This window comes from Agelaius phoeniceus, chromosome 3 (assembly GCF_051311805.1).
Source record: "Agelaius phoeniceus isolate bAgePho1 chromosome 3, bAgePho1.hap1, whole genome shotgun sequence".
In the NCBI taxonomy this organism is placed as follows: domain Eukaryota; kingdom Metazoa; phylum Chordata; class Aves; order Passeriformes; family Icteridae; genus Agelaius; species Agelaius phoeniceus.
The window spans coordinates 112,314,606-112,341,490 of record NC_135267.1 but is presented as its reverse complement, the minus strand read 5'-3'; the positions used below and the strand labels follow the sequence as shown (position 1 = coordinate 112,341,490).

Genomic DNA, 26,885 nt, shown 5'->3' with positions numbered 1-26,885 from the left:
TTTGGAAGAGCTGATCAAAACCACATGCTTACATTTTCAAGGTAAGATAGGTGGAAGGTGTTGCCTGCTGTATGAACAACCAAGTCTGGGGAGCCCCACATCCATGTGCAATCCAAGAATGAAACAGGGGACCAACCTTCCTGACTTGTCATCCCATTGGAACTCTCCCCTTTGGGGGGTGGATGCCAGAGGCACCAGTAAAGCAATTCTACCTCACTGACTGAGGGAGCCAGGAGAAAAACTGAAATCCAGCATGTTAGAAACAGTATGCTAACATTCCCACAGGAAGAACCAGAGCAGGACATAACAGAAAATGACATTTGAAATGCCACAGTCTGCCTTCAGAAGAGAGAAATGAAGAGCTAAAAATCCCCAGGACCTCCTGAGCACAATGCAATGGCTGATGCCTTAAATTCATGCTGACATGCAGTGAAACACTTCTGGTTTAACATATTTGGGCATGTTGTCCTAAAGCCACAAACCATGGTTGTGGCAATTGCTTTTTTTGGTGACTCTCATCTTTTTTTTTCTTTTTAAAATTTCTGTCACATACTAGAGGGAAAAGCCCCTCCTGTCACAATGCAAGAGATTTTTTTTTTTTTTTTTAAATGGAAACATTTCTTAGGAGCCTAAATTTCTGCCAGCACTCAGAAAAAGCTTAGATGTGCCAATATTGAACAATTCTACATAGTCCCAACTGCTTAACAAGTCCAGGATTAAGAGCAGTCCATTCATAAATGGGATTAAGGGACATCAGTCCCCACTGCTTCCTCCAGCACAGAAAAGAGGGAAGTGAAAGAGGTAACTGTGTGATGACATTTAGTCAACAATTTATCTAAAAGCCAAAAATATAATTTTTTATATTTATGCATTATATAATACTGCATAATTATATAATAATTATATATATAATATATAATATATAAATAATATATTATATATAATATATATAATTATTATTTATAATTACACACACTTATTAATAGTGTGTGTACATATATATATATATATATGTACACACACTATTTATATGTATTTGTGTGTGTACATAAGTTTAAAAACCCAGACCACAATCCTGCCAATGGCTGAGGTGGATCACAGAAACTCCATTCTGTTGATAGCAGCCTATGACAGCTGCAGGAGATGTTCAGTTTTGAGGGACTCAGGCTGATAACATTGTTATATCTATAGGGAAGAAAAAAGCAGGAATAAAATGTGTGCAGTGCAGTCACTGTCATCCTGTATGAAGTAACTCCTGCCAAACTAAATGACAAGGTAAAAGACCATTTATCCCTAAGCAGTGGGGAGTCCCACAGATTGGAAATGAGAAATAACAGATACCACAGGGAACGTGTGAAATGCAATACACATTCAAGTAACTATTTAATACAGCAAGAAACAGGGCACTCTGAAGAGCTGACTTATTTAACAGCACTTAAATAAGTCTGTTCTCAGTTGAAACACAAAGTACATGCTAATTCCTAATTTAAATTCTCTTCTGACCCTTCACCTGGTCCAACGGGCAAAGAAAATAAAATTGTGAAGTTCTACTGATGTAGACACAAGTGCCAAAATATTCCTTGCTCAGACAAATGCATGCTGCTTTCTCAGCTCCCTCACAGGAAAATCATGTTTTATCTCACATAAGGCCAGCTCTCAGAGAACAAGACTCTCTGTTCAGATTTACAATATTCTTAAAATAGGCCTTTACAGAAATAAATAGCTGTCACCCATCTCCCAGGCAGATCTGAGATTTCCTCACATGCCTGGTGACACTCGTGGATCCACCAGGCTCTGGAAAGTTAAAGATCCACACGCTGGTTCCCATCAAAGCACTCAAACAAGCCCTGGAAATTCAATTCAAGGATTTTCTAGAAATTTTAGACATGGAAGATTAGTTTACTTCCAAGCTTTTAAAGTGATCCATCTGTGTAACAGAGCAATTCATATGTTCACTCATAAGGCAGTGCCCACGGAGTCATCACCATGGCTGGAAAGCAAAATTATGTCTGTGGTAACTGCTCAGAAAGGGAGGAGAAATGGCAAAAAGTGAGGACAGAGTCTGGGAATTTAGCAAGTTCTCTGAATCAGATAACTTCCCTTCTGTGCTGCCTACAAAATGGATAGCTGGGGAAAAACATGGAGGGAAAAGGTTCAGGACCTCTCTTTAGTGCTATTTTAGGTAACAATGGGCAGAGGTTTGAGGAAAGCTGCCCTTGCACATGGAATAAGATCAGGTCCTGAACCCTGAGGTCTCAAGGAGCACCACAGGCAGACATTGGAGAGAAACCACAGCAATACCTGACACTGTCCAAAGCCCACAAGCCACATGCAAATCCAACTGAACAGAACTTGTCATGTTTATGGGACTGCCTTAGCCTCAAAATGAACTCTTGTCAAATGTAAATAAAGTTTCAAATAGAAAGTTATGCCATGTTGTTAAATTCATGTTTTCCATAAGTACAACTTTCAATATTGGATTTCTGAAGAAGTGTCACTGGAAGTGCTCACCAAGCTTCCTGTTCCACTGAAAGACTCATCAGGCATTTGGAAAAGATGCTCACAAACCACTTTAGCCTCTCTGTCCTTCCACAGAACCACTGCACTAGGCACCCTCAGAATACAGGACCCTCCCTATTATTCAGAACATGTCTTTTAGTGCAATTTAAGATTATTAATTATCCAACCAGTTATTAATTTTACCTGTTGTTTAATGGATGTGCAGCCAGTCACAGACACAAATAGGAGAGAGCAGGTGTGACATTATCACACCACTAAAATCCATGACATGCTGTATTTGAGAGATTACCATGATCCAAAGAATGCCTTTTAAACTTCTGTTTTGTGAGACTAATACCAGGAGTTACATAAACAAACATGCAATTGTGCATTTCTGTGTTTTTATGTAAGCACTGTGATTCATTTTCTTGCCTATTACAATTATTTCTCTTTTTCCCTTGGTTTCTTAGCCAACTCTTCAGAGCAGAGATTGGGAACCTGCAGTTGTGCTTTCAGTGAAACCTCAGAGAGCTGGGCTCATCAGAGCCCTTTTTGCTGTATTTTAGGCTCAGTGCTGCAGTGGAGGCTGAAGAGTTTTTGCCATTATGTAACTGCCTGGCAGCATGTAGCTTCAGGCAGTTATAATCTGGTTTACTGCTTGTCATTTGCTAATACTCGGGGTTTTTTCCCTAGCTTATGCTACCAGGGATGTTACAGGGGGTTTGCCTTCCCCTTCCCAGCAGGACAGAGAGCAGGCTCCAGCCCCAGCTGCCCAGCTCGTGTGGAGAGCACAGCGCATCCCCCTGCTGCCCCCATGCCCCGTGTCTGCTGCAGCACCCAGAGCAGTGCCCTGCCCTGCCCTGCCGCACGCAGGAGGGCTCTGCTGGTGGCTCCGTGTCCCTGCCCTGCCACACGCAGGAGGGCTCTGCTGGTGGCTCCGTGTCCCTGCCCTGCCCCACACAGGGAGGGCTCTGCTGGTGGCTCCGTGTCCCTGCCCTGCCCCACACAGGGAGGGCTCTGCTGGTGGCTCCGTGTCCCTGCCCTGCTGGTGGCTCCATGTCCCTGCCCTGCCCCACACAGGGAGGGCTCTGCTGGTGGCTCCGTGTCCCTGCCCTGCTGGTGGCTCCGTGTCCCTGCCCTGCTGGTGGCTCCGTGTCCCTGCCCTGCCCCACACAGGGAGGGCTCTGCTGGTGGCTCCGTGTCCCTGCCCTGCCACATGCAGGGAGGACTCTGCTGGTGGCTCCATGTCCCTGCCCTGCCCCACACAGGGAGGGCTCTGCTGGTGGCTCCATGTCCCTGCCCTGCCCCACACAGGAGGGCTCTGCTGGTGGCTCCATGTCCCTGCCCTGCCCCACACAGGAGGGCTCTGCTGGTGGCTCCATGTCCCTGCCCTGCCCCACACAGGAGGGCTCTGCTGGTGGCTCCATGTCCCTGCCCTGCTGGTGGCTCCATGCCCCTGCCCTGCTGGTGGCTCCGTGCCCCTGCCCTTCTGGTGGCTCCATGTCCCTGCCCTGCTGGTGGCTCTATGTCCCTGCCCTGCTGGTGGCTCCGTGTCCCTGCCCTGCTGGTGGCTCCGTGCCCCTGCCCTGCTGGTGGCTCTGTGTCCCTGCCCTGCTGGTGGCTCTGTGTCCCTGCCCTGCTGGTGGCTCCTGTGCCGCTGGGGGCTGTGGCTGAGCAGGATCTTGGAGCACAAGCCCGGGGTAAGATTTAATTCCAATCAAATCTGCTCATGGAGTGCATTCAGCAGGGCTGGGCACAATTCCAGATTTAACCATACCATGGCAGCCAGCCAGGATGGGAAATAGCAACACACTTGGTGCTGTGCAGGGACAGAGAAACAGGTCCCTGCATCACTGGCTGGAGATCCTACATTCTTTCAGAGCAGTAAAAATTACAAGCTACTAAAGGAGGCTTCACATGTCCTTGATAACAGTTCACATATCTACTTGTTTTTCTATTCTCTTACAGTTTTCCTGAGGTAAATATCCTTTTCCCTTCATTCTTTTCACCCATGCCAGATAAGACAGAAGATATATCACAGCTAATTCTTCAGTACAAAGCTAAGGAAGAATCACAATGGACAAGCTCTCCCTGGGAAGGGAGCAGCCAAGAGCCAGTGAGGGCTCCTTTGTGTGTCTGCACTCTGCTCATTCTGCAAACAAAACTAAAATGGGATTTTTCATGCTGTATTTTATTTCTCTCCCCCTGAAATCAATCTCCTTAAAGGAGAAAAAAAAAATTAAATCTGAAAATCTGATAGAAGCCATGGGAAAACTAAATATGAAAGTAAAACTAACAAAAACCACGAAGCCCTCAAAACTCTATTGTTCTTGAATGTTCTTGGCAACATTCTGTTTCAAAGGAAGAAATTACTTTATATCTATTTTATTAAGATTGAAATTATTTATAAAGTTGCTTTTTTTACAAAAGTATTAGTTTTCTGCCAGGGAGGACCTGAATTTATGAAAAGTGATTTTAAGAAGGATGTAAGGAGAACGTAAAAGGATAAAAGAAGAATTTTTAATAATCTGAACTGTCCTTGCCAGAGAGGAGATAAGATGAAGAGAGATGAGCCTAAAACAGATTCCTTTAAAAAAGGTGTTCTTCCTCCAGTTAATGGAAGAGAAATAATGAGAATTACCTCTCTTAATTTATTCTGTGCCTAAATTTTCTGCCACAACATGAAATGTCAAATTTTCATTTGAAATTAATTTGAAATATTTATTTGGAGATTGGTGATACAATTATATCACAAACTCTATATTCCAAAGAATCCCATATCCAAAAGAAGGCCCCCAAAATTTTCAGTGCATTCTGAATGGCATGACCTGTAATACAGAAACCAACTGATTATTTGTGGGAAATAAAAGGAGGAGGAAAATGCAGGAAGAGGAAGGGAAGGGAAGGGAAGGGAAGGGAAGGAGGGAAGGGAAGGGAAGGGAAGGGAAGGGAAGGGAAGGGAAGGGAAGGGAAGGGAAGGGAAGGGAAGGGAAGGGAAGGGAAGGGAAGGGAAGGGAAGGGAAGGAAGGGAAGGGAAGGGAAGGGAAGGGAAGGGAAGGGAAGGGAAGGGAAGGGAAGGGAAGGGAAGGGAAGGGAGGGGAAGGGAGGGGAGGGGAGGGGAGGGAGGGGAGGGGAGGGAGGGAGAGGGGGGGGAGGGGAGGGGAGGGGAGGGGAGGGGAGGGGAAGGGAAGGGAAGGGAAGGGAAGGGAAGGGAAGGGAAGGGAAGGGAAGGGAAGGGAAGGGAAGGGAAGGGAAGGGAAGGGAAGGGAAGGGAAGGAAAGGAAAGGAAAGGAAAGGAAAGGAAAGGAAAGGAAAGGAAAGGGAAAGGAAAGGAAAGGAAAGGAAAGGAAAGGAAAGGAAAGGAAAGGAAAGGAAAGGAAAGGAAAGGAAAGGAGGAAGAAGGAAGAAGGAAGAAGGAAAGGAGCATTTCTTTAACACCATTATTTAACAACATGAAACAATCAAAAATCTCATCAAGTCTCTTCTCTCAAAGAAGAGAATGGGGGTGCACATGGAAGGTCACAGTGCTCTGCTGTGCATCTTTTGCAAATGGCCAATGCATTATTACTTATGGCCACAGTCAATGAAAGCTGCCAGACCCATGGAGTTGCATTAACCCAACATGCAGCTAAGGAGATACAGCAGAATTCCTGTCTGGGATTTAAGTGGGTTACTTGTTCTAAGTATCTTTTGTAAAATTCTCTTTTCTGCAATTCCATAGGCTGGGTGCAATTCTTTAAAACTTGGTTCTGGCATTAGAATGTAGTGTACACAGCCAGCCCAAGCAGGGCAGGGGACAGCAGAGGGACAGTTCACTGCAAGGCCACAGCCACACCCCAAACCCAAGCACAGAGAGCTCCCTGGGGAAAGGCAGGTACATTATTCCCCTCTTGGGAAGGAGGGACTGCATTAGAAGGAGTGCAGCACAGAGATACCCATCCTAAAGCAGCCTGAGATCCCAGACAGAACCACACAAACCTCTCCAGTCTGACAAGCAAAAGCTTTAAAATAGCTCTCTCAGCTAAAGACAGCTGTCATAAAGACTCACAGAATATCCTTTTAGACACTTGTGGCCACTCCCAGATGCCACACATTTTAACAAACTCAACCAAAGCCCCTGTGGAAGTAAAAGGCCAGCACATATGCAACAATCACTGCACCTGCATGAGACCTTGAATCAGGAGCACAACTGAATACAATAAACTTGTTTTACAGACATTAAGAAAGAGCAGTTTCACTGAACAGCATTTCAATTAATTTTTTTAATAAATAATTTCTAAAGAGATGAGAATCCCTCAGAATGCTGGAGGGATCAGGAACCTGCTGTAGATCTACTGCTAAAATCTCATTTAGGTACAGCCCCACTCGTACATGCTCAGCACCGGTGTGACCTGGCCAGTGAGCAGGTGCCAGTGGCATCATCTCTGATCTCTGATCTGCTGCCACACAGAAAGCTCAGCTTTCATAGATCCCAGCACTGGGAGAAGCCAAAAGGTCCTTTAAGGGCCTTACAAACAGTGTCAAACACTGGAGAGATGAAAGGCAAAGTTAAAGAGATTTAAATTTAACACCTTTTGTGGTCAGACAGCAGCTGACTGTGACTAAGCTCCAGTTACAGAGCTCCTGGGATACAGAGAAGGAGGCCTGCTCTGCCTAGTCAGGGGAAAGCAAAAGGGCTCCAGCCTTCACTGCAGGTACAGCTGCAAAACCGTATCCCAAAAACTGAGGATGTATTTTGTCTTTTGTACTACAGTCAATTTCTAAAATAAACAACATCTCTTTAAAAAAACCCAGAAAATTCTTCTTCAAAAGTACAGCTCATCTTGCCCCAAACTGTTATTTTGCAATTAATATTTGCAAGTAGTAGGTTACTACCACAGTAAATGATACTTTCAATATTTATCTCTGCATGTGGAAGGCAGTTTCTGAGGATGAGGAAGCAGACATTTGGCACGAATAGATGCCAAATTTTCATGTGGAGGCATCAATATTAGTATGACTACATATAAACTGCAGTGCCAGTCAGTAATTTTCATGAAGGGTTATGCCTTGAACATTCAAGTCTGCTAAAATAATGGAGGCACTCAAAATTCCCTATAAAAAATCCAGTAAAGTCTTTTGTACCAAGGAGTGTTAGGCAGCCAGAATAACAGGGTTGCTGTATCACTCTGAGAGTAACCTTTATTTTATGTTCTGTTTTAATTACCATCATTTTAGTGAATTTCCATCCATCTGTCAGAGAAGAAAGAACAAACTTCACCGCCAGCACCTACAGAAGTCCCAGCAGTAACGTCAAGCACACCAAGGTTCACTGTGCTGCTGAAACACTTAAAGGAGCTTGACATAAACAGAGACTCAGCCTTGGGATCAGGCTTCCCTAAAGCTTTAGAGGTCTGTTGCCAGGCCTTTCTGAACACCACCCTGAAGGGGAATTGAAATTCAATGTGTCTCTTGGCCAGCCAAGCAGACAGCTCAATGGTCCTGGGGTAGAAATGCACCCCATGCAAAACAAGTTGATGTTCCAAAGAACATTCTTTAGGTGGGAAGGAAAGGAGGCATTTTTGCTCTTTACCAAGGTTCCCAACAAGCTGAGCAGCTGGCTGGTCAGCAAAAGACCTTTTTACAGACCTCCCATCCCCTCCTACTTTCACACAGAAGCATTCCAATACTTGGAGCTGTAGATTTTATTTTTTTAATTTGAAATTAAGTTAACTCATATGAAAAACCTCTGTGTGTTTTCATCGTGGTAAAGAATGATTACCTGACCATCATGACTCCTGGCCATCTGAAATCAAGCTGAAATAAAATAAGCTTAAAAATTGCAGAGTCTTAACACACAGGAAATGTAAAAAATTGTATCAAAAAATTAGGTTTAGACTGCTCTGGTTAAAGGCTGTGGTTAAATGATGACCATTCTCACCAACATACAGTGACAAATGCCTGCTGAGCTTCTCTCCACTTTTAATTGATCTAAGTATTTCTAAATCACTTTCAATAAGATACTGTGGCTGTATATTCCACCACATTTGATGCATTAATACAGATATCTAAGAAACCAATTTATAGCAGGTCAGGCCCTGATAAAGACTTCAAACCTAAGCACAGCACAGCACTCAAGCAGAAGCAAAAGAGGCCACTGGAACTTCATGGAATAAACAGCATTTTCCCAAGGTTTTCCAGCACTGAAAGCAAAGGAGGCAACAAGCTGATTAGAGGAGTTTCTATGGGGAACTAATTCCTTTCATACAAAACTCATTTAACAACTTGCTGCCTCAGAAGAGTTCCCAAAACCCTGCTTCACCCCAGATGTGCCACATCTGTTAAGTTTGGATGGCTTGGTGGATGCACTGGTGTAGCATCCATGAAACAGGGCTGGAATTCCTGTTGTTGAAAATCTCCTAAAATCTCTCTTGTAGTCACTGAATCCCAGCAGTCCTGTGGGGTCACCTCAGGGCTCTGAAGTGCAGGGTTAGCCCAAGCTGCAGACAGTGCAGCTCCCATGCACTGATGCTGAACAAGACCCACAGTAACCTGAACACCACTCTACAACCAACAGCACCTGTCACCTTCCAAATGGGGGCAACTGAACAGAAATTGCAAGTATTTTAGATCCCTTAATAAGCATAACCCTATGAACAGAATATTATAACACCTAATTTTCAATGTGAAAAGTGCATATTATATGGCTCTATGCAGATATTTACCATATGTATTTTGATTAGTAGTGGTGAATATGTATTTTCATGTATCGAATAGTAGTGGTGAATATGTATTTTCATGTATTGATTAGTAGTGCTGTATTAACATTTCAATAATAATTGTAGTCTTGTAATTAGAAGGTAACTTTTGTAGTTAAAATAAGAACTATGTTAGTGGGTTTTTTTAAAAGAAAGGAACGAGGCACTCGCACCAGACAGCAGCCCCAGGATACCTGAATCTTTCAGAGAAAAAGAATTTACTGCCCTCTTATCAGAAGAAACCAACTTCTTCCCACCTCAAAGGTGCTGTTAGGATTAGGAGGAAGAAGCTGACACTGACCAGACAGAATCCTGTGTTTGAATGGAATTTGTGCATCATGTATGAGGTGTATGAATATGCAACAGGCTGTTGTTTTAAAGGGTTAATCCTCTGTTAGCAGGGGTCCTTTTTCGGGCTCATTCTGCCCAGAAAAAGGTACCCGGACGTCTGTAACTCTTTGTCTTTATTGTCTCATATTGTCTCATATTGTCCTAATTCAATTTGTCCAAATTATTATTACTCTAATTGTATTACTATTTTTATAACCATTTTATTACTATTCAACTTTTAAAACTTTTAAAAACAAGTGATTGGCGTTTTTAACATTAAATAAAAAATATTAATGTACAATTCAGATCTTCTGTCTCTGAGGTTTTGATTTGCATAGCTCTGCAAATCAAAAATTCCAGAATTAGATTTACTGTGCAATACACAACATTGCTTGAAGCATGTTACTCCTTTTCCCCCCACAGCAGCAAGAGAAGAGATCCACAATCTGACACACATCCTGTCTCCTGAAATGACCCTTGTGGAGAACAAGCCAGGCCTCCAGTGGCTCCTGCAGCCCAGGAAATCCCATCCCCGCTGGCACGGCCACGCTTTAATCTCAATCTGTCCCCAGCAGCACCCCCAGCACACTGAGAGCAATATTCTGATAATCCCACACTGTGAGCAGCCCTACATGAACAGCAGCCCTGCAATCCAGGGATAACAGCAGGGCTTTGCAGGCACTACAGACACCTGCCAGGGAGAGCAGGCTGGCTGCCTCAGCAGAGACCGGCGTGGAGGCAGCCAGGATGCAAAGCTGCTTTTGTAAGTGCACAACATACAAAATATCAGGTGCCACAAGAAACCAGGGTGTGTGACAATGTCACATAGTCAGGACAACTGCTCAATATTGCAGAAATCCTTGGAACTCAAAAACAGGGAGGAATAACTTTGTCACTACAAAGTTATAGTGTTATGGTTATAAAGGAAAAATTTCTCAGGGGTAGGAATCTCTGTTCACAAATGACTTCTGCAGAAACAGATAAAATCAGTTGTTTTTTAAGTGATAGTGAGAAGTATCTCAATGGGTTATATTCTTATTTTTGCTGTTTGCTGTGGCTTTTACATGCACAAATTGCAGAAAAAATATAGGAAAGAACTGTCTCCAAGACTTAATTCAGAGCAAAACAAGGATTGATGTAACTGATCACTGTTCTACAAGTAATGCACAATATTAAAATAAGGAAACCCGTTCTTTTGAAAGTTTTCAATTATTGTCAAAGTCAATGCTCTCACAAACTCCTCTGCAAAGCAGGGCTCACTTAAAGGTTAAATCAGTGGTTCAGGAGCTCATCTCCTCCTGGAGTTGAAGGAAGAGGCACTGGAAGCACAGCACCTGGTGTGGCTTTGCACAGAATACAGGACAATTCCAAGCTCCCTTGTTCCTGCTCAGCACATCGACCTTATTAGCTGAGTGCAGAACATTCAGTTCTTGCACAGGCAGAACTCGCCTTGCAAATGGGAATCCTGGAAGAAAAACCATTTCTCCAATACTATAAAATTTAATCCAATACTTTCTGGTCTGCTTTAGCCCAAACTAAATTATGTCCAGCTGCATTATCTTGATGCAAAACAAGAGACAGAACTATTAATCTTGGAGAACATATTAAACATACACACCTGCCCTTTTCACCAAGGACAAATATCCCCTCTCATATAAATAAACTTCAATAAACACTTCAAGGTAACACACAGTATTACTTCTGAGAATCGTGGCTTTCTCATCTTTTTTTTCAACAAAACAGCATTCACAAAAACACAAAAAAAAATTCACTGAAGGAGATAACAGCAGTCCTTGGAAGCAGAAGATCTTCCCACTTGAAGGTCTCCCAGTCTCAGTGATTCACAGTATTTTCCAAAATCCAAGTTTTCTTTTTTAAGCAGTGTTTCAAACCTCTTTAGAAATGACAACCTGTTGGACTGCAAATGCACACCCTGCTGTTTAGAAGCTGATCTTAAGCAAGTAAATCCCAACAAACCCAGAAAAACTGGATAAATACATTCATCCATTCATCTCAAATGGATTAGAGCTGTGAAGCTTAAAATGTGAGAATTTAAATTCCCACATTTATTAGTGATATCAGCGATGACCACACAAGGCATCATCTACTTCAAAGTGCTCACAGTGATGGGATATTGCATCAGCAGGGACTGCACAGTGCCCCAGTGGCAAAGGAGGCAACCACCAATGCCATGGTGCAAACAACAGAATATTCCAGCAGCAGTCTGGGCAGTCTGTCCTTCCTTAAACCCCACGTGGGGACAGCAACAGTTCCTGGCCCCTGAGAGCTGACAGGAGCTGCTGCTCAGCTTCTGCTCTTCACTTCTGGACCCAAATGTTTCATCCTTTGTGGAAACTACAGTTTTGCACCTGAATTCTGATGGTGTTGCAGATCAGAAACAAAATCCATCTTTCCAAAGCACGAGTTGGACATTCAGCAAGTCCCTCAAGACACAACTATTTGAACACATGGCTCTGGTTTCCTTTAAAGAGCCCAACAGGCAGTGTCAAAGTACAAATATGAGATATTCATTCTTTCTATCCCAGTTGTACCTTCTCAACATGGCACTGCCAAAAGCAGGCTCCCAATGTGACAGGTCTCAAAGTAAAGGGCACAGAAGCTGTACAATACATTTGGTTTGGGGAGGGAGGTGCTGTCAGGTGTTAAAATAACAATTCAAACATGAGCACAGAAGTACACAGCTCTCTACATGGATTACATTTCCTGTACCAGAGTATCAAATTTTATGTCCATACAACAAGCAAAACTTTTAATTTCATGATCCTGCAGATGTCTCTAAAATACTGACTCTTCTCTGAGCAGCCCAGGGTCTATTTTCAGCAGCCTTTGGAGCTGATAATACCTTGGAACCAAAATAAACTTTGATGCACATGCACTGCACTTGATGAAATGCTGCTGCTTTAATGCATCCTAGAGAGGGGGAGAAGGCTGCTACGAGGATACACAGCAGCCAAAAGCTCTTCCTGGGAAAAGTGGAATCCTTTCTGCAAACAAGGATTGTGTGACAATTGTGTGGTTTGGTTACAGAGTGTCAAAACTCCGGCTTCAGCAGATGCTTGCACAGCACTCCCACACCATGAGTCACCTGGGACTGTTCTGGTTTCACATCATCCAGGAAACGCTTCATTCATGCTGAACTGGGTGAGCAGGGAGGGCAGCACATAGCTGTGCTCAGAGGAGTGGCATCACCAGGCAACATCCTTCGGGAGGATATTCTAGGCTCACATTTCTCTCACCAAGTAGTAGCTACATTAATTTTCTATTTTACTGATGTCAATTCCTGTATTCTGGACAGATTTTTTTAAAGACTACCTTGAGCACTGTAACTGCATTTTTATTTTGTGAGGTGCAGTAAAAATATCAGCATTTCTGTAAGACGAAAACATCAATTAAATCCACCTCTCAGGCAGAATTTGAGAGAAAGGAACAATGAACTGGACAGATGAGGAGCAGGACCTGGCCATCTTGCACCAGCATGCTTGGGATTGTTTGCCTGGAGTGCAAACAGCTGAACTTGATTTTGATTTACATTTTCTGGATATTAAAACCAGATTAGTTTGAGCTACGTGTCAGATTTATGGCACTCTCATGCTGGGATTTGCTGAGGGCGAGGAGAGCTGCACCTGCCTTCTGCACGAGGTCAGAATTGATGAGCTGGGGTCCCAGCTCTGGAAACATCAAGGTACTGGAACCACGATTTTGCAGCACTGTTGCACTGAGACCTTTCCAGTGCTGAAATGAAGCACTTTGCTTTTGGTGCAGTGCAATAGAAAAACTTAACCTTCCCTCCGTTATTATGACAATATTTCCACGCTTTGCTACAAAATAATGATAATCAACAGTATCTAGGGATCCAGCTCTCGCAGAGATTGCTGCTAACAAATCTGAGCTGCTCTAAAACGACAGGTACAAGCCGAGCTGTAAGAGGCGAGGAGGGGGTATTCTGCCAGCACTACATTCTCCTCCTCCCTTCCCTTTAAACCCCACCCCACCCCACCACCAGAGAAGTCAGCCCCCTTACCTGATAATATCATCGTTGTGCCCGAGGAAGAATTTCTGGCTGTGCTCCCTGGTGTTGTAAACCACGCCGACTCCAGCCACGAAGTACACCACCTCTTTCCCTGCCGTGTAGTACAGGTTGTTGCGGCACTGGTGGCCCCGGTAGCCGTACACCCACTCCAGCCGGAGCTGGCAGCGCGGAGCCGTCCGATCCGCCATGATAACCAGCCCCCTGCCCACCGGCACACACAGCCGAGCGCCGGCCCGCCTTCCCCCGGCACGCTCTCCCCTTCCGAACGGCGGCGATCCCCGCCCGCCTGCCGAAGCCTCAGGTGTCCCTTCCGCGCGGGGATGAGGATGAGGATGGGGATGGGGATGGGGCTGGGCCGTGCATCCGCGGATGCGGGATGCCGCCGCCGCCGCGCTACCGCCGCGCCGCCACCATCATCTGCTGCCGCCGCTGCCCAGGACGAGCCGCCGCCGCTCCGCCGCCGCTGCGCGACCCGGGCAACTTCTCGGGGTCACAAAAACACACCTACATAAGCAGCACACCCGGCTTTTTTTTTCTTTCCGAAGGCAAAGTAACTTCTGTGCGTCACCAGTACCACCTGCCAAAGTCTCCCCGCTGCGTCTCCCGTGTTGCGCCTTCTTGGCTTCCTGCACAAAGCTTCCTAGGCGCTCTTCTTCTTAACATATCTACCCTCGGGGCCAGGGCTGGAAGAGAAGAAAACACAACACCCGTGCGCTAGAACCGCAGAGTGCACCTGTGTTTAAAATGCAAAGGGACTGCCTGGACTGGGGAGCTCTCGTTCGGTGAGGGGAGCTCTCCTCGGATGGGGGAGCTCTGCTTGGATGGGGGAAGCTCTGCCTGGATGGGGGAGTTCTCCTTGGGTGGGGGAGCTGCTCTTGGATGGGTGCTGTGGCCACTCTGGGTGGTCTGGGGGCTTCTGAGGCTGTTCAGCAGGATCCAGTGCTCCGAGTCCTCACACAAACCCTCTCTTTCAGTATCACCTCACATACAACATCCAGCATTAATATGGGAATATTACCCCACCTTTCCTCACCCCCGGCAACCGAAAACGTTCTCCTTTTGGAGTCTACAGCAACTATGTAATTAAGACTATCTTATTTTCCCGTTTTCAGTCACAAAACACTCCAAGTCACCACGAGATAGAGGGGACTGTGGTTTTGTTTGGGGTTGATTTTCTTTTTGGGGGGGGGTGTTTCCCTTTTCCCCCCTTTTTTTTCACTGTCATCCTTTGGAATGATACTATAAGGAATATATTTTCTCTCTTGCCTTCTGCTTTTCCTAAAGCAGAATTCATATTACCATTATCTGTCGAGCTTGTTTGCTGCATGTTGGTGGTAAGATATCCACTGCTTTACAGTATCACTGCACAGGAGCCCAAACCCAGCCCTCCAGAAACTCACTCCACAAGGCCACAACCGCAGGGAAGAGGATGCAGAGGAGCAGAACTGAACACCCATTTGCAGTGCACAGCGCCAGACGGACGGGAAGAGGGAATTCCAAGGCTGACGACCCCTGTACCTTTTCCCACACAACACGCCTCACACCACCGAGCCGAAGAGCGGCGTGCCGCCACCGCTCGCACACGGGGTCGCAGCGCCGGCAGCACTCCGGGACACGGCAGCGGGACACCCGCCCTCGGGGGAATGCGAGCCCCGGCGCCTCGGGAGCTGCCCCCGGCAGGAGCCCGGCCCCGGGCGGGCGGGGGAGCGGCCGGAGCCCTCACGCCGCCGGCCCTGAGGCGGAGCCGCCTTCCCGCCTCACGGGGCGCGCGCGGGCAGCGGAGCGCGGCCCCTCCCGCTCTCCCTCATGAGGGGGCCCGGCCCTGGGGGCAGCGCGGAGCCCTCAGCGATGGCCGGCACAGCCCCGCCCCGCCCCGCGAGGCACACGCAGATTTAGGCAAAAAAACCCCCCGTCTTTCTGCTTTCCCCGTGTGCAATAGTCTTCAAAAATCTCACAGAATACAACCAAATTCGCACTCACGTTTTTTAACTCCTTCCCAGCAGCCGCTCACCGCATGGACCTTGTTGTATCTTGGAATGGCGGAATGGGTTGAGCTTGAAGGGATCCACAACGATCATCCAGTCCAGCTCCTGGCCTTGCTCAGGACACCCCAACAATCGCACCCTGTCCCTGAAAGCGCTCCCGGAGCTCTGGCAGCCTCGGGACCGTGGCCATTCCTTGGGGAGCCTGGGCAGTGCCCGGCACCTTCTGAGGGAATGAGGGAAGCGCCTTTCCCTGATGTCCAGCCCAAGGCTCTGACCCAGCTCCCGCCGTTCCCTCGGGCCCTGCCCTGGTCACGGCAGTGAAGAGATCGATACCGGCCCGTCCTTCCCCACCCTGGCGTTATTCAATGGAAAAAATTCCATGTCATCACAGCTTTCTTTTTTCTTCTTTTTTTTTTTTTTTTTTTGTTAATTATCTAATTTACATAATAAAATTAATCAATATGACAGATAGGCTCTTCACCTATCCAACCAGGACAAATGAAAAACTGGTTTCAAGTCTCTACTGCCGTGGCTGTCATTTCTCTGTGAGAGAGGGCAGTCAAGCTGAACTTTGTATTTAATCCTTCAGTAAAATTTATATCCCGTGTTTTGGAAAAAAAAAAATTATTATCATCATTATTTTAACAATTAAGTACACTAGTCATGAACAAACAGCCCATAAAAACCTCAAAGAAAAACCTTAAACATGTGGAGTAACACAAGTTCAGTTTCATTCATTTTTCTATAATCTGTAGTCTCAAGAATTTGGTAATTTTTTGATGGTGGTTGAATTAATTCAATTAATTTAAGCATGATGTTCTGTGTAATTTTTTTGCAATTTAAAAAATGGCATTATTACTTTCCTATTAGGAGCTGTCATGTTGCTGAGAATGTTCCTCAATGCTGCAGCCTGCTGTTCACTGTCAGCACAACATAAATATCCTGGATGCTCTCATGGGCTGTTTTTTGGGTGTTTATTTCAGGTTCTGGAGCCCTCAGCATCACAAAGAGAATGGAAGTAGCAACCAAAATAAAGTGTGAACCTAAATTTAAAAAGGGAATTTCTGTTAAAAATGGTAGTCTGAATATACTTCCAGTTTCACATAACTGTAAAAATGAATGCTTTAAAACTTAATTAAAAGAGACATAAAAATTGACAATAGCAGCAGCATTTTTCCTCCTCATTGTGGAAAGGAGCCCATTGGCTGGGAACACATATCCTGTGACTTTACTACTTCTTTATTTTATATTTGAAATGTAAAAACTAACTAATGTAGCATCTTGGACAAGTAGTACCTGAGTGACAGTCACCGCTCTGCTGAAGGGACAATTTGCTGCTGCTGCTGTGTTTTTTGAGGGATTTGGGGTTGGTTTTTGGGGTTTTTTTTTGTTTCTTAGGTTGGTTGCTTTTCTGTTTGGTTTGCTTCTTTGAAGCAAGCCTTGTATAGAAGATGCCAGAGAGCAGCACATCTCAAATGAACTCCAATCCTCTATGATACATCCTGCCCACTCTGTACATATCCAAGAGCTGTGATTAACAATGAACACTGAGGTTTTCCCTCCCAGAAACATCTGTCTTATGTCCTAGATCTCTGCTTCAGAAAATAGCCTTTATAACTCATATTTTTATGGATGAATGTACAGCAGATGCACAGAGATGGCATATTAATTGGTATTTCAAAATTGGTACCTCTTATTTGAGCTGCAAATACTTTTTAAAATTATATAAAATCCCTAATAACTCAGGGGAGGGATCAGAAGCAGGAGCTGTGATCTAGTTCTGTTTATTTGTTGCCTGGCATTACATTAATCCAATCCTGACTGATGCCTCTCAGTGATTTTACAATTTAACTACAAAATTATAACAGGGGAATTGGCTCTAAGCTCTTATCCCTTGTGGGCAGAAATACTGATTTGCATTAATGCAATGCTTGGATCCAGCCAGAAACAGCATCAGGAAAAAGGAGAAAAGAAAAAATGGAGCCTTTTCTATCCTCACACCCGTTTTGGAGAGACCTGGCAGACAGGGCTCTTCCCAGAGCCAGCCTGGAGAGAACGTCCTGACCAGCCATGACAGATTGGTGCTGCTGCTGCTGTCCCAGAGCTGAGCAGGACAGCCAGGAGCGGCAGATGGATCAAACCCACTCATCACACTCTGCACTCTGACACAGCGGCCCAGGGCCTCCCAGACCCCCTCTCTCACAGGGTACTGCCTGCCTTCATCCAGCCTGGGGGCTGCCTTTCTGCCAGACCTTCATGGAGCCTCAGCGACCCCTTTAAAATCACTGCAGAAAGCTTGATCTTCCCACAGAATCTCCTTTTTCCTGCCACAGCAAGGATGGTGGAGCTCCTCACCTTTCTGTATCCTGGCTGCCATACTTGACTCAACTTCCCTCCTACGATGATTCAGCTGAGACGTGTTTAAATCTTGCCACGAGTTTACATAACTCCTTAGCAATCTGATTTTCTGAGCCAAGAGAACTTTGATCCGAGCTCTTCATTCTCTCTCACCAGTCACCCTCGCATCTCCCTGGGTACAGTGACCTCTCATGGACGCTGCCGGCACTCGGTGAGCAAGGGACAGTTCTGTCTCAGCTGGGCGTGGGAGGAGAGGAACAGCGGTAGCAACAACAGACTTGAAACAAAATTCGCGTTAGGCCCAGATAATTTTTACCGGTACAACGCAATGAGCCACCCCAGGGTCTCATTTAACAGAGAAAGAGTATTGTGCGACATTCCTTACTGTGGAATATAAAGTAAATGATATTTCAGACACCGAAAAATGTGTATTCACGCTGCACCGTAGCTGTGGTGTTCACCAGCACCAGGCTGATCAGCTGGGGGGTGGTGCTGAGCAGGGGAGGACCCGGCCGGCACGGACGCTTTCCCTTCATCCCATTAGGTGTTCCAGTGCCAAGCAGCCCGTTCCGTGTCCCTGGCGTGTCCCGGGGCTGCCCGCGGGCTGTGCTGGGGCTGCGGGCGAGCCGTGCTGCATTATGACACACTGCGGATGGCGGGTGCGCCCACGGGCGGCGCCCGGGCACCGCAGCTGAGTGAGGCGCACGCCGGCCTCCCACAGCACCGCACCTGCTGCGGACAGCCACAGCCACCTGCTCAGGGGCTGCCCTCCACTGGGCAGGGCTGAGGTGTCCACTTCTTCTTCCACGAATTTCATTCTTAACATTAATCACAGCCTGGTTTTCTGATTTTTTTTTTTTTTAATGAAAAGGACTACTGTTTGTTTCAGCTCATTGGGATTTAAGTTTCTGTATTTCTTCAGCCAGCTGTGATTAGCAAAGGTAGGGAAAAACAAAACAAAACAAAACCACCCCCAAAACAAACAAACAAACAAAAAGAAAAAAAACACACACAAAAAAACCCAGCCACTGAAAGTAGCAAAACTCTCATACCTGCAAGTTATTTATTGCAAAGGTAGATTGTGAAAGACCGCACCCATTTAAAGTCTGAGAACTCAACCATAAGAAAGGAGACCACAGTGAAGGGAAAAAACATCTAAATCAATATTTCACCAGGACGGAGATTGATAATTCCTTCCTTTTCCTTTACCATTACCAATAATCTTCTTCATACAAAGTACAGTCCTACCACAGAGCACATTACCTGTGCAAAACAGATGGATTAATAGATTATTGGCATTAATCTGAAAGAAAACCCTCCCACCAACACATACTAAATTCTGATGGCTAAAGAGTTCTGGGTTTTTTCCCCACATTGTGCTCAATTTGCCTGGATATGGGAAGGACCCTCTGAGAGGTTCCCTCAGCTTAGAATGTGATGTGAGGGTCCCTCCAAGATGGAAAAAGGAGACTGACCTGACTGCAGGACAATTCCTATTCTTATCAATGACAAGCAACACAGCTGGGAAGCAGTTTGCCTTAATTCATTTTCTTTGAAATTTTTCAGGTTCTGTGTGACTTCTGCAATGTATCTCCAGAGGAAATATCCCAACTTAGGTACAAAACAGCTGCAGTAATGTGTTACCCTGCACTAGAAATCCTCACCCTTCAGTGCAGCTCCAGGAGGAACAGAACATTCCATCTGCCAGCGGTCCAGCCAAGGTCACCGGTGCAATTCAGGAAGTGTCACGGCCACCTCTGAGCAGGTGACACCGGTGAGAGTGACAGCCTGCTCCAGTTTCAGCCCCATTTCCATCACCCACCTTTGCAGTTTCCTCCTCCCCTGGTATTTTCCAGCAGCAGTCCCTCCCTTCACATGGTGCAAGAGATTCCCTCACTTCTCTCCCTCCTGCCCTGGCACACGGGTGTGTGCACTGACCTGACTTCTCTGACTTGGCTCTGGCTGGGGAGGCTCCTCCTGACCTCTCTCTGCAGGAAACTGCTCCCTGAGGCTCCAGGGCTTATTGGGATTCACTCCTGCTCCTCAGCAACTTCCAGTCAGTCCCTAAGCAGAAAGGATTTTTATTCAAGTCATTCTTGGGAACAACTTCCAGAAAGGAGTGAGACAAACAATAAAACAACTCAAAAGGCAATGTTCAACCAAGTCACTACAGAACCACACACCCCAGGCTGTTAAGATCCATCTGCCTGACTGCTCACTGCACCAGCTCAGTTGAAGTGACACATATGTAAAGCATCAACATCTCTGTGCATTAATCAACTCAGAAAATTGTTTTGTAGTCTCTAATAAGGCTAAACTTCAGCTATTTCTAATGCATTAAATTTTACATTTACAATATTAGCAGTATTAGCCTACATTTTACTAATAATTAGGCTGAACAACATACCATTACAGAGTAAAAACTTTTGTACATGAATATTCCATTGTTTAATAACCAAAAACTTTGGAAAACAAGAAAAACCCAGAGAACACTGTACGCTCCATGAAAATAATTTAAGACACTGTATTGGTCACATGTTCAGGAAACTATCACTTGGAAACACGTGAGTTTGCAGTTTATCTGCTATCTACCAAACTTAATATTTGAGTGGATTTTAACAATCACAGTACATTAAAACCCAGGCTCCTAACATTTCATTGACTTTAAAACATATTGGAGCTTCTTGGAGCTATTCCTATTAGATGGATCCCTAGGTGGCATCCAAGGAAGGGACATAAGCACTTGAGTAAAAGGTGGGTAGGAAGTTGGAGACTGGTGCTTACTCAAAATGATGTCCTTTTGCTGCCAACTGGGACATGGAGCTTTACCTCCATCAGGTAAATGTTCAGGGAACTCCATTGCCCAGTCTCTGATGTGCTTACTCCCATCCACTCTGCCGCTTTCACTTCCCACAAAAAGTATCTATATCAGAATATTTTTCAAAATATTCATTTAATTCCTTTTCTCTTTATTTTTGGCACTTAATTTGGGAGGCAGGGTAAAAGGGAGGGCAGGTGGGAAGTGAAGGGAAAGAAAAGTGGGAAGAGAGAAAATAACTATTTCAGAATGAACTTTCGCACAAAAGAATGGAATTACATTTGAAGACATCAGTTTCAGTGCACAGGAGAGATGACATTTTAAAATAACTTTATTTTTGATCCTCTTTCAAAATTATGATTTAACATTGTCAGAAATGAAATAAGAAACTTACCCAGCATATTTAGTTTTAAAAGCATTTAATGACATCGCATATATTTAACAGATAGGGTAAAAGTCTAGAGGTACAGTTCGATACAACTGAAAGCCAGTTCCAGTACTACTCTTGACTACAGGCCCAGTCATTGAAAGTTCATTCCTATTAAATGTAATTTTTGATTGTGCAGTAAGATGAAAATTTTTCATTACAATAGTTACAGTGACAGAAATGCACACTATGTATCAAAGAGCAAGGTAATGTAGCAAAATTATAACACACAGTGCTGCAGCTGACAAGCAAGTAACCATTTGAGTAACATTACTTTTCCAGTAAATGCTTCAGTTCCACTTTTACACTTATTGATGATTTTAAAGGGTTTATTATACATCTAGTCTTATTATACTTTGTACTAGAATTATCTGAAACATACAATATAATGTATTTCGGCAAAAAAAAAAAAAAAAAAAAGAAATTTGAAATTACAGCTTATTTAAAACTGTACCAGCCTGTTAATCCATCTTGAACACCAACATTCTTATCTGTCGTACTCGATGCGGGGACGCTTCGGGTGGTGTTAAACAAACCTTGGGCTGTGAGTCAACCTGCACTCTGTTACAGCAAAGAGAACACACTACCATTTGAATTCCTGTTAGAATTGCTGGGGAAGGCTCTACTAGCCAGGACTCAGCATAACAACCTTAACTGGAAGTGAATGCCTTTGAGAATTTGTACATTGGTTTCTCGTGTGCACAGTAGATTCGAAAGCACCGCTGCCTTGCATACCAATAGCACTAGGAGTGGGTTATTTTCCAAGACAGCCTCACAAAATTGAGGAACAGTTTAAATATTAAGATCTAATCTACATTAACTTCATTAAAAAAAAAACAAAACAAAACAAAACAAAAAATAAAACCAAACAAAAACAAACCCCCAAAACCTGGTCCTTCCTCTCCTACAGAAGCTGCCCAATGCACCTCATACGTTTGTAACTTTAGATTCTTTTTTTTTTTTGTTGGCTTTTTTTATTTTAAAATGCTCTATAAATAAAAAAATGTCAATCACATTGAGGAACATGAGGCACAGAGAGTAACGTATTGGTTCTGAGCTCGCATGCTGGAATTCCACTGGAACGGTCAGAGAAGTGCAGTGTGTGGAGATGGAATTCACTTCTTTTTACCAAAAAGGCTGAATCTTTTCTCTTTGTCTTTCTCTTTGTCTTTCTCCCGCTTGCCAGGGCTGGACTCGCTGGTTATTGTGACACTGGCAGGCAAGGTCTGGGCACGGCTGGAGGCTGGAGTGCTCTGGGTGGTCGGGGACACTTCGATTTTGTCTGAAGAGATCGCTGATGTGATGGCCTGAATCCACGTGTTCATCTCCTCCTTCAAGAGCCCCAAAGGCACAGAACTGTTACAACCAGCACACCCCTCTGACTCCCACAACAGTGCGAGGGGGAATGGACATGGGTGGAAATACAAGGAAAACCAGCCCCAGCTCATCCCCTCTGGCTGTGCGCCTCCAGAGACACCTCCCAGAGGCTGTACCTGAGCAGCCCCTGAGCCTGTGCATCACCCACACACAGAGTGCACAGCAGCTCTTAGCAGCTGCTTCTCCCCATGGCACAGCAGCACAGACAGCACAGTAACAAGCCGTAAGAAAAACACACTTACATCGTCTTTGGCTTGGAAGAGGTATTCGTTGCCATCGGTCAATCTGGAAAGAAAACACCATCACAAATTTAGCCCAGGAGTGGTCACAGTGCTTCAACTCCTGCTTGTTTTGCTCCAGCACATGAGCAGCCCAAGGCACACAGGACTGCACTGCCAAATGCCCCCAACAACTTGCAGCCATGCACGTGGTAGCTCTGGGCTCTGGACATGTTCAGGGTGGTGCTCGTGTTCCCATGTGGCTGCTGGCCATGTGTGTATTTGCACTTTCAGGTACATCTTTTCTCCTTTGCAAAACACATTATCAAAGTTGACTCAATACTTTCAAAAGAAAAATGTCACAGGCAGCACCCAGAGTTTTCATGGCTCCTGTGAAATCCTGCAAAATTGTGCAGCTGCTCTGCTCTTGTAGCTGTGGTGGTGCTGCCTTGAGGTCCTGCTCTGAGTGTTAGTGATGAGCAGCTGCCTCTCCTCACAGTGAAGGCCAGAGTCTCCCTTCTGTGTGATTCCTGTGCTGATTTTACTCAGGTGGTTTAAATGGGATACATTTAACAATGTATGTGATGATACACAGAAATGAAAAAACAACTGAATATCACCAGAACAAGCAGGAAGCACAGGCAGCAGGAACTCTGCTGCAGGTTTCCCCATCTTTCCCAACAAAAGTTAAGCATTTTAACAACTCCTTATGAAATGAAATTAAGGATTAAATAGTAAAATAACAGTGCTTGAGGAAAGGAAATATCTACATGCAAGTAACCAAGGGGCCTGATGCAGGTGATGGAGCACTGGGAAAAAAGGGCAGTTGGTTTTTCTGCCTAACTTTGGATTTGGAACAGCATATACTTCCATTAGCAATTCAGAGAGGTTTAAAATAGTCTAAAGGATGAATCACATAGCTGCAGGCCTGTCTTCAAGAAAGGTACATTTCCCTAAATATTTGCTATATATTTCCACATATATTTTCTATAAAGCAAATTTTCCCCAGATAGGGATTCTCTGATCTTTATAGAATTTCTGTACCAATATAAAATTACACCACCACCACCCCTGCTCTGCCAAAAAACCCCAAAACACCTGTGATGGAATACATGACCCAATTAGTTCATAAAGTAAGTCTTCTTTGACAGGATTACCTCACAGGTGTGTAACGATAAATATTTTTAACTGTTGGCACTAGAAGATTGTTCAGCAAACCAAGGAGTTTCCCAAGGAAAAGCCTTTTTTTGAACTTTTGAGCAACAGGTCTTTCACATTATGTGAGTGAAATGGTCTGTAACTATATGTTCCAGACCTGAATATGTGAGATGTCTTCAGTAGTCTCCTAAATTCATACTGAAAAAATTAAACAAGAGACTTGATTTGGAAAAGAGCAGAACCACGATCACTGCTCTCTACCAGTTCCAGAGGGAGCAGCTGAAAAACCCAACACTGTGAAATGCAGGCCCCCATCTGCAGGCACACACATCTGCTCTTGTCCCAAATGAAAGTGCTCTGAGTACTGCAGCACTGTCCTGCGCTTGCTCGCTCTGATGAACAGACACAGCTCAGGGATAGAGAGAGCTTGCTCAGAAAAGCTGGGGCTGCAGTTACCATTCATGGTCAGCTCCTGGCTGGGTTTCCCAGTGAACACACCCACCATGGCTTCCCCAAGGGCAGGGCACTGCCCCAGGTTTACCTGAGCTTGAACACATGCTTCTTCTTTTTGTAATCGACCGCGACTTCGCAGACTGCGTCCTTCAAGCTGACGGGGATCTCGTTGTGGTAAGGGATGCCAGAAGCAGCAGCTTTTGAGTCCTTGTAGAAGCCCATCTCTTGGTTGTTTATGACACAGTACACGTTATGCCATGACCTTTGAGACATGGGAAACAACAAGAGCAGTTATAAATCCAATGCTCTCACCTGCAGAACTGGAGAAACCAAACGTCATTACTTCTGTAAGTTAACGGAGATTGGTTGTGTGAGGATGTGAATACAGCCTATGCTGTCCCATGAACTGCAGACAAGGAATTCTTTCATGGAAACACAGCTTCAAGACAAAAGCCAAAGGGAGCCAAGATTCCCAGAGCTCCCTGTGACAGCACATCAGCCTGTCCTCACAGTGGGAGAACTGTTTGGCAGACTGGGTACTTTGCATTCTTGAGACAGAAAATGATTGACCTTTTAATGGCAGTGCTCTGTTGTAGAAGGAATTCTCACTGTGCTGCAAAATGATGAATGGAATGGAACAGGCTGTGTGTGAAATCCTTGATTGACACAAATACTCTGAGTGCCATCATCCACCTCATTCTCTAATAGAACTGTGAAAATTAACAATTACTGGAAATAGGAATACCCAGACACTGGTACTGGTGGCTGTCACTGCCTCAAAGGTGTTGTCTGGTGTGAACAGCTCCAGTGGCACAAAAATCCTGGTACTCCTGTACTCACTTGAGACCTCAGCTCTGCCAAGTGTTTTGGCTCCTACCAAATCCCACAGATGTTGCTGCAGCTCAGCACTTGCTGTGAACATTTCTCTTGTCAGCCAAGTCATAAATCTGGTTTCAAAAGATCTCTCAGACCACAAAGTACCCCAGTCAGCTTTTTCAGCACAGACAAATCTCAAAGTTCTGCCTGTTTGAGACCTGCAGGACATTCCTTGGGAGTGGAACTGACTATGGTGCACCAATCGTCCTCTGTTCAAGCTGAACAGATTACAGAGTAGGTGGAAAGTGGTAATGTGCAAATAGAAAATGTCAGAAGAATATGAACATTTCTAGACTTACACCTACGTGGTTTTCTTTTCTTGTGGTAACGTACAACTTGAGAGATCTGGAATCAAATCCCACTACTGCCACAAATCCATCATGTGGAGTGGGAAAGTCGTGGTATCTCTCTGCCTCAGTTTTCCACCTGACAAATGTGGCCAACGCTGCCTTTTGTACCAAATATCTTCCGACTGCAGTTCCCCACGTGCAGCGTTCAGCCCTACAGCAACAGGAGCCTGGGAGGTCTCTGGGAGCTGAGAGGAGGCTGGAGATGGCTGTGTGCCATCTTGGGCAGAGCCCTGGGCTGCCCTGCCTGTGTTCCACATGGGGCACTGTACCTGCTGGAGGCTTTCTTGCTGTGTGTCTCCCACTCGTGCTTGCGGTGTAAGAAGCCCTCCATCTGGGCCGAGGGGATCTCCTGCGTTTTGGCCGGGAGGGTTGCAGCAGTCTGGGCCTGAACGCCGCTCTTGGCTTTGCGGTCTGACGTCGGGGAAGGAATGGGACTGGACTCTTTGGAACTCGTCCTCTGTTCTGCAGCTCCATTGACCATTTCATTGGTTTCTGCAGTTTCTGCCACCTAGGAACAGTGGAGAACACATTCAGCCAGAAGCCCCCAGCACTGAGGCATTCTGCAGTTAATCTGTCTCCCTGCACAACGTGGCTGTGTATAAACTTTGCCTGGACAATGACACAGGCCAGTAAGTTCTTTCTCGCACTCCATGGAGACACAGGAGGCCAAGGAAATTAGAAGGTAGGAATGGATTAGTACCCATTTTATAGGTGGAGAGACGGGAAAATAAAAGCAGCTGAACATCAGTGTGAATTTTACTGTGCTTTGCTCTGCTGGTCAATTCTTTTATATATTGTTATTCCTAGAATGAGAGCATTTAATTCTGTTGCTAAGTACTCAAATGTTTGGAACAGTAACAATCACACTTTCTGCAAACCTAGAGGAACGGTAGAAGTTATACACATCAGCCACCTTAAGTACATTTATGGCATTACTGGGGCATTAAAGGTCCATAAAAGGTATTAACTATGAGTCAGCAGAGAAAGATGTCACAATCGCCCAGGAGCATTTACAAAAATGTGTGCAATTGATTTGTTTCTGTAAAAGCTCCTTTCCCGCTTTCCCCGTTCCCCTAGTGACACAACAAAATCAAAACATGCAGAAATTAGAAAGATTACACCATGCATCTCCACCATCCCAGTTAGGATATTGGATCGTAAAGACAAGGGGAATGAGGTCACGTGTCAATTGATCGAGGTCTGGTTCAGACTGGCGTTATTAGGTGGATTGGATTTTGGTTAAAGGAA

The 26,885-nt window shown here is 45.1% G+C and overlaps 2 protein-coding genes across 15 annotated transcripts in view; both read right to left on the bottom strand.

The window, feature by feature from the left end:
• EML6 (EMAP like 6) overlaps positions 1–18,100 on the bottom strand; it is a 97,506-nt gene extending 79,406 nt beyond the window's left edge. For 3 of the 8 annotated variants that reach the window (XM_077176216.1, XM_077176214.1, XM_077176217.1), the window contains exons 1-2: positions 15,018–15,397; positions 13,609–14,300 (exon numbers count right to left, since the gene is read on the bottom strand). In XM_077176216.1, coding sequence (XP_077032331.1) covers positions 13,609–13,805 — 197 coding nt within the window. In that variant the 5' untranslated portion in view covers positions 13,806–14,300; positions 15,018–15,397. Of the gene's footprint in view, positions 1–13,608; positions 14,301–15,017; positions 15,400–15,597; positions 15,617–17,957 lie in introns of those variants that run through there. The other 5 variants (XM_077176212.1, XM_077176213.1, XM_077176215.1 and 2 more) reach the window with 5 other exon arrangements.
• Positions 18,101–21,091: 2,991 nt separating this feature from the next.
• SPTBN1 (spectrin beta, non-erythrocytic 1) overlaps positions 21,092–26,885 on the bottom strand; it is a 116,092-nt gene continuing 110,298 nt past the window's right edge. For all 7 annotated transcript variants that reach the window (XM_077176204.1, XM_077176203.1, XM_077176202.1 and 4 more), the window contains 4 exons: positions 25,907–26,145; positions 24,500–24,673; positions 22,825–22,867; positions 21,092–22,536 (listed from right to left, as the gene is read on the bottom strand). In XM_077176204.1, the coding sequence (XP_077032319.1) occupies positions 22,321–22,536; positions 22,825–22,867; positions 24,500–24,673; positions 25,907–26,145 (672 nt within the window). In that variant the 3' untranslated portion in view covers positions 21,092–22,320. The remainder of the gene's footprint in view (positions 22,537–22,824; positions 22,868–24,499; positions 24,674–25,906; positions 26,146–26,885) is intronic.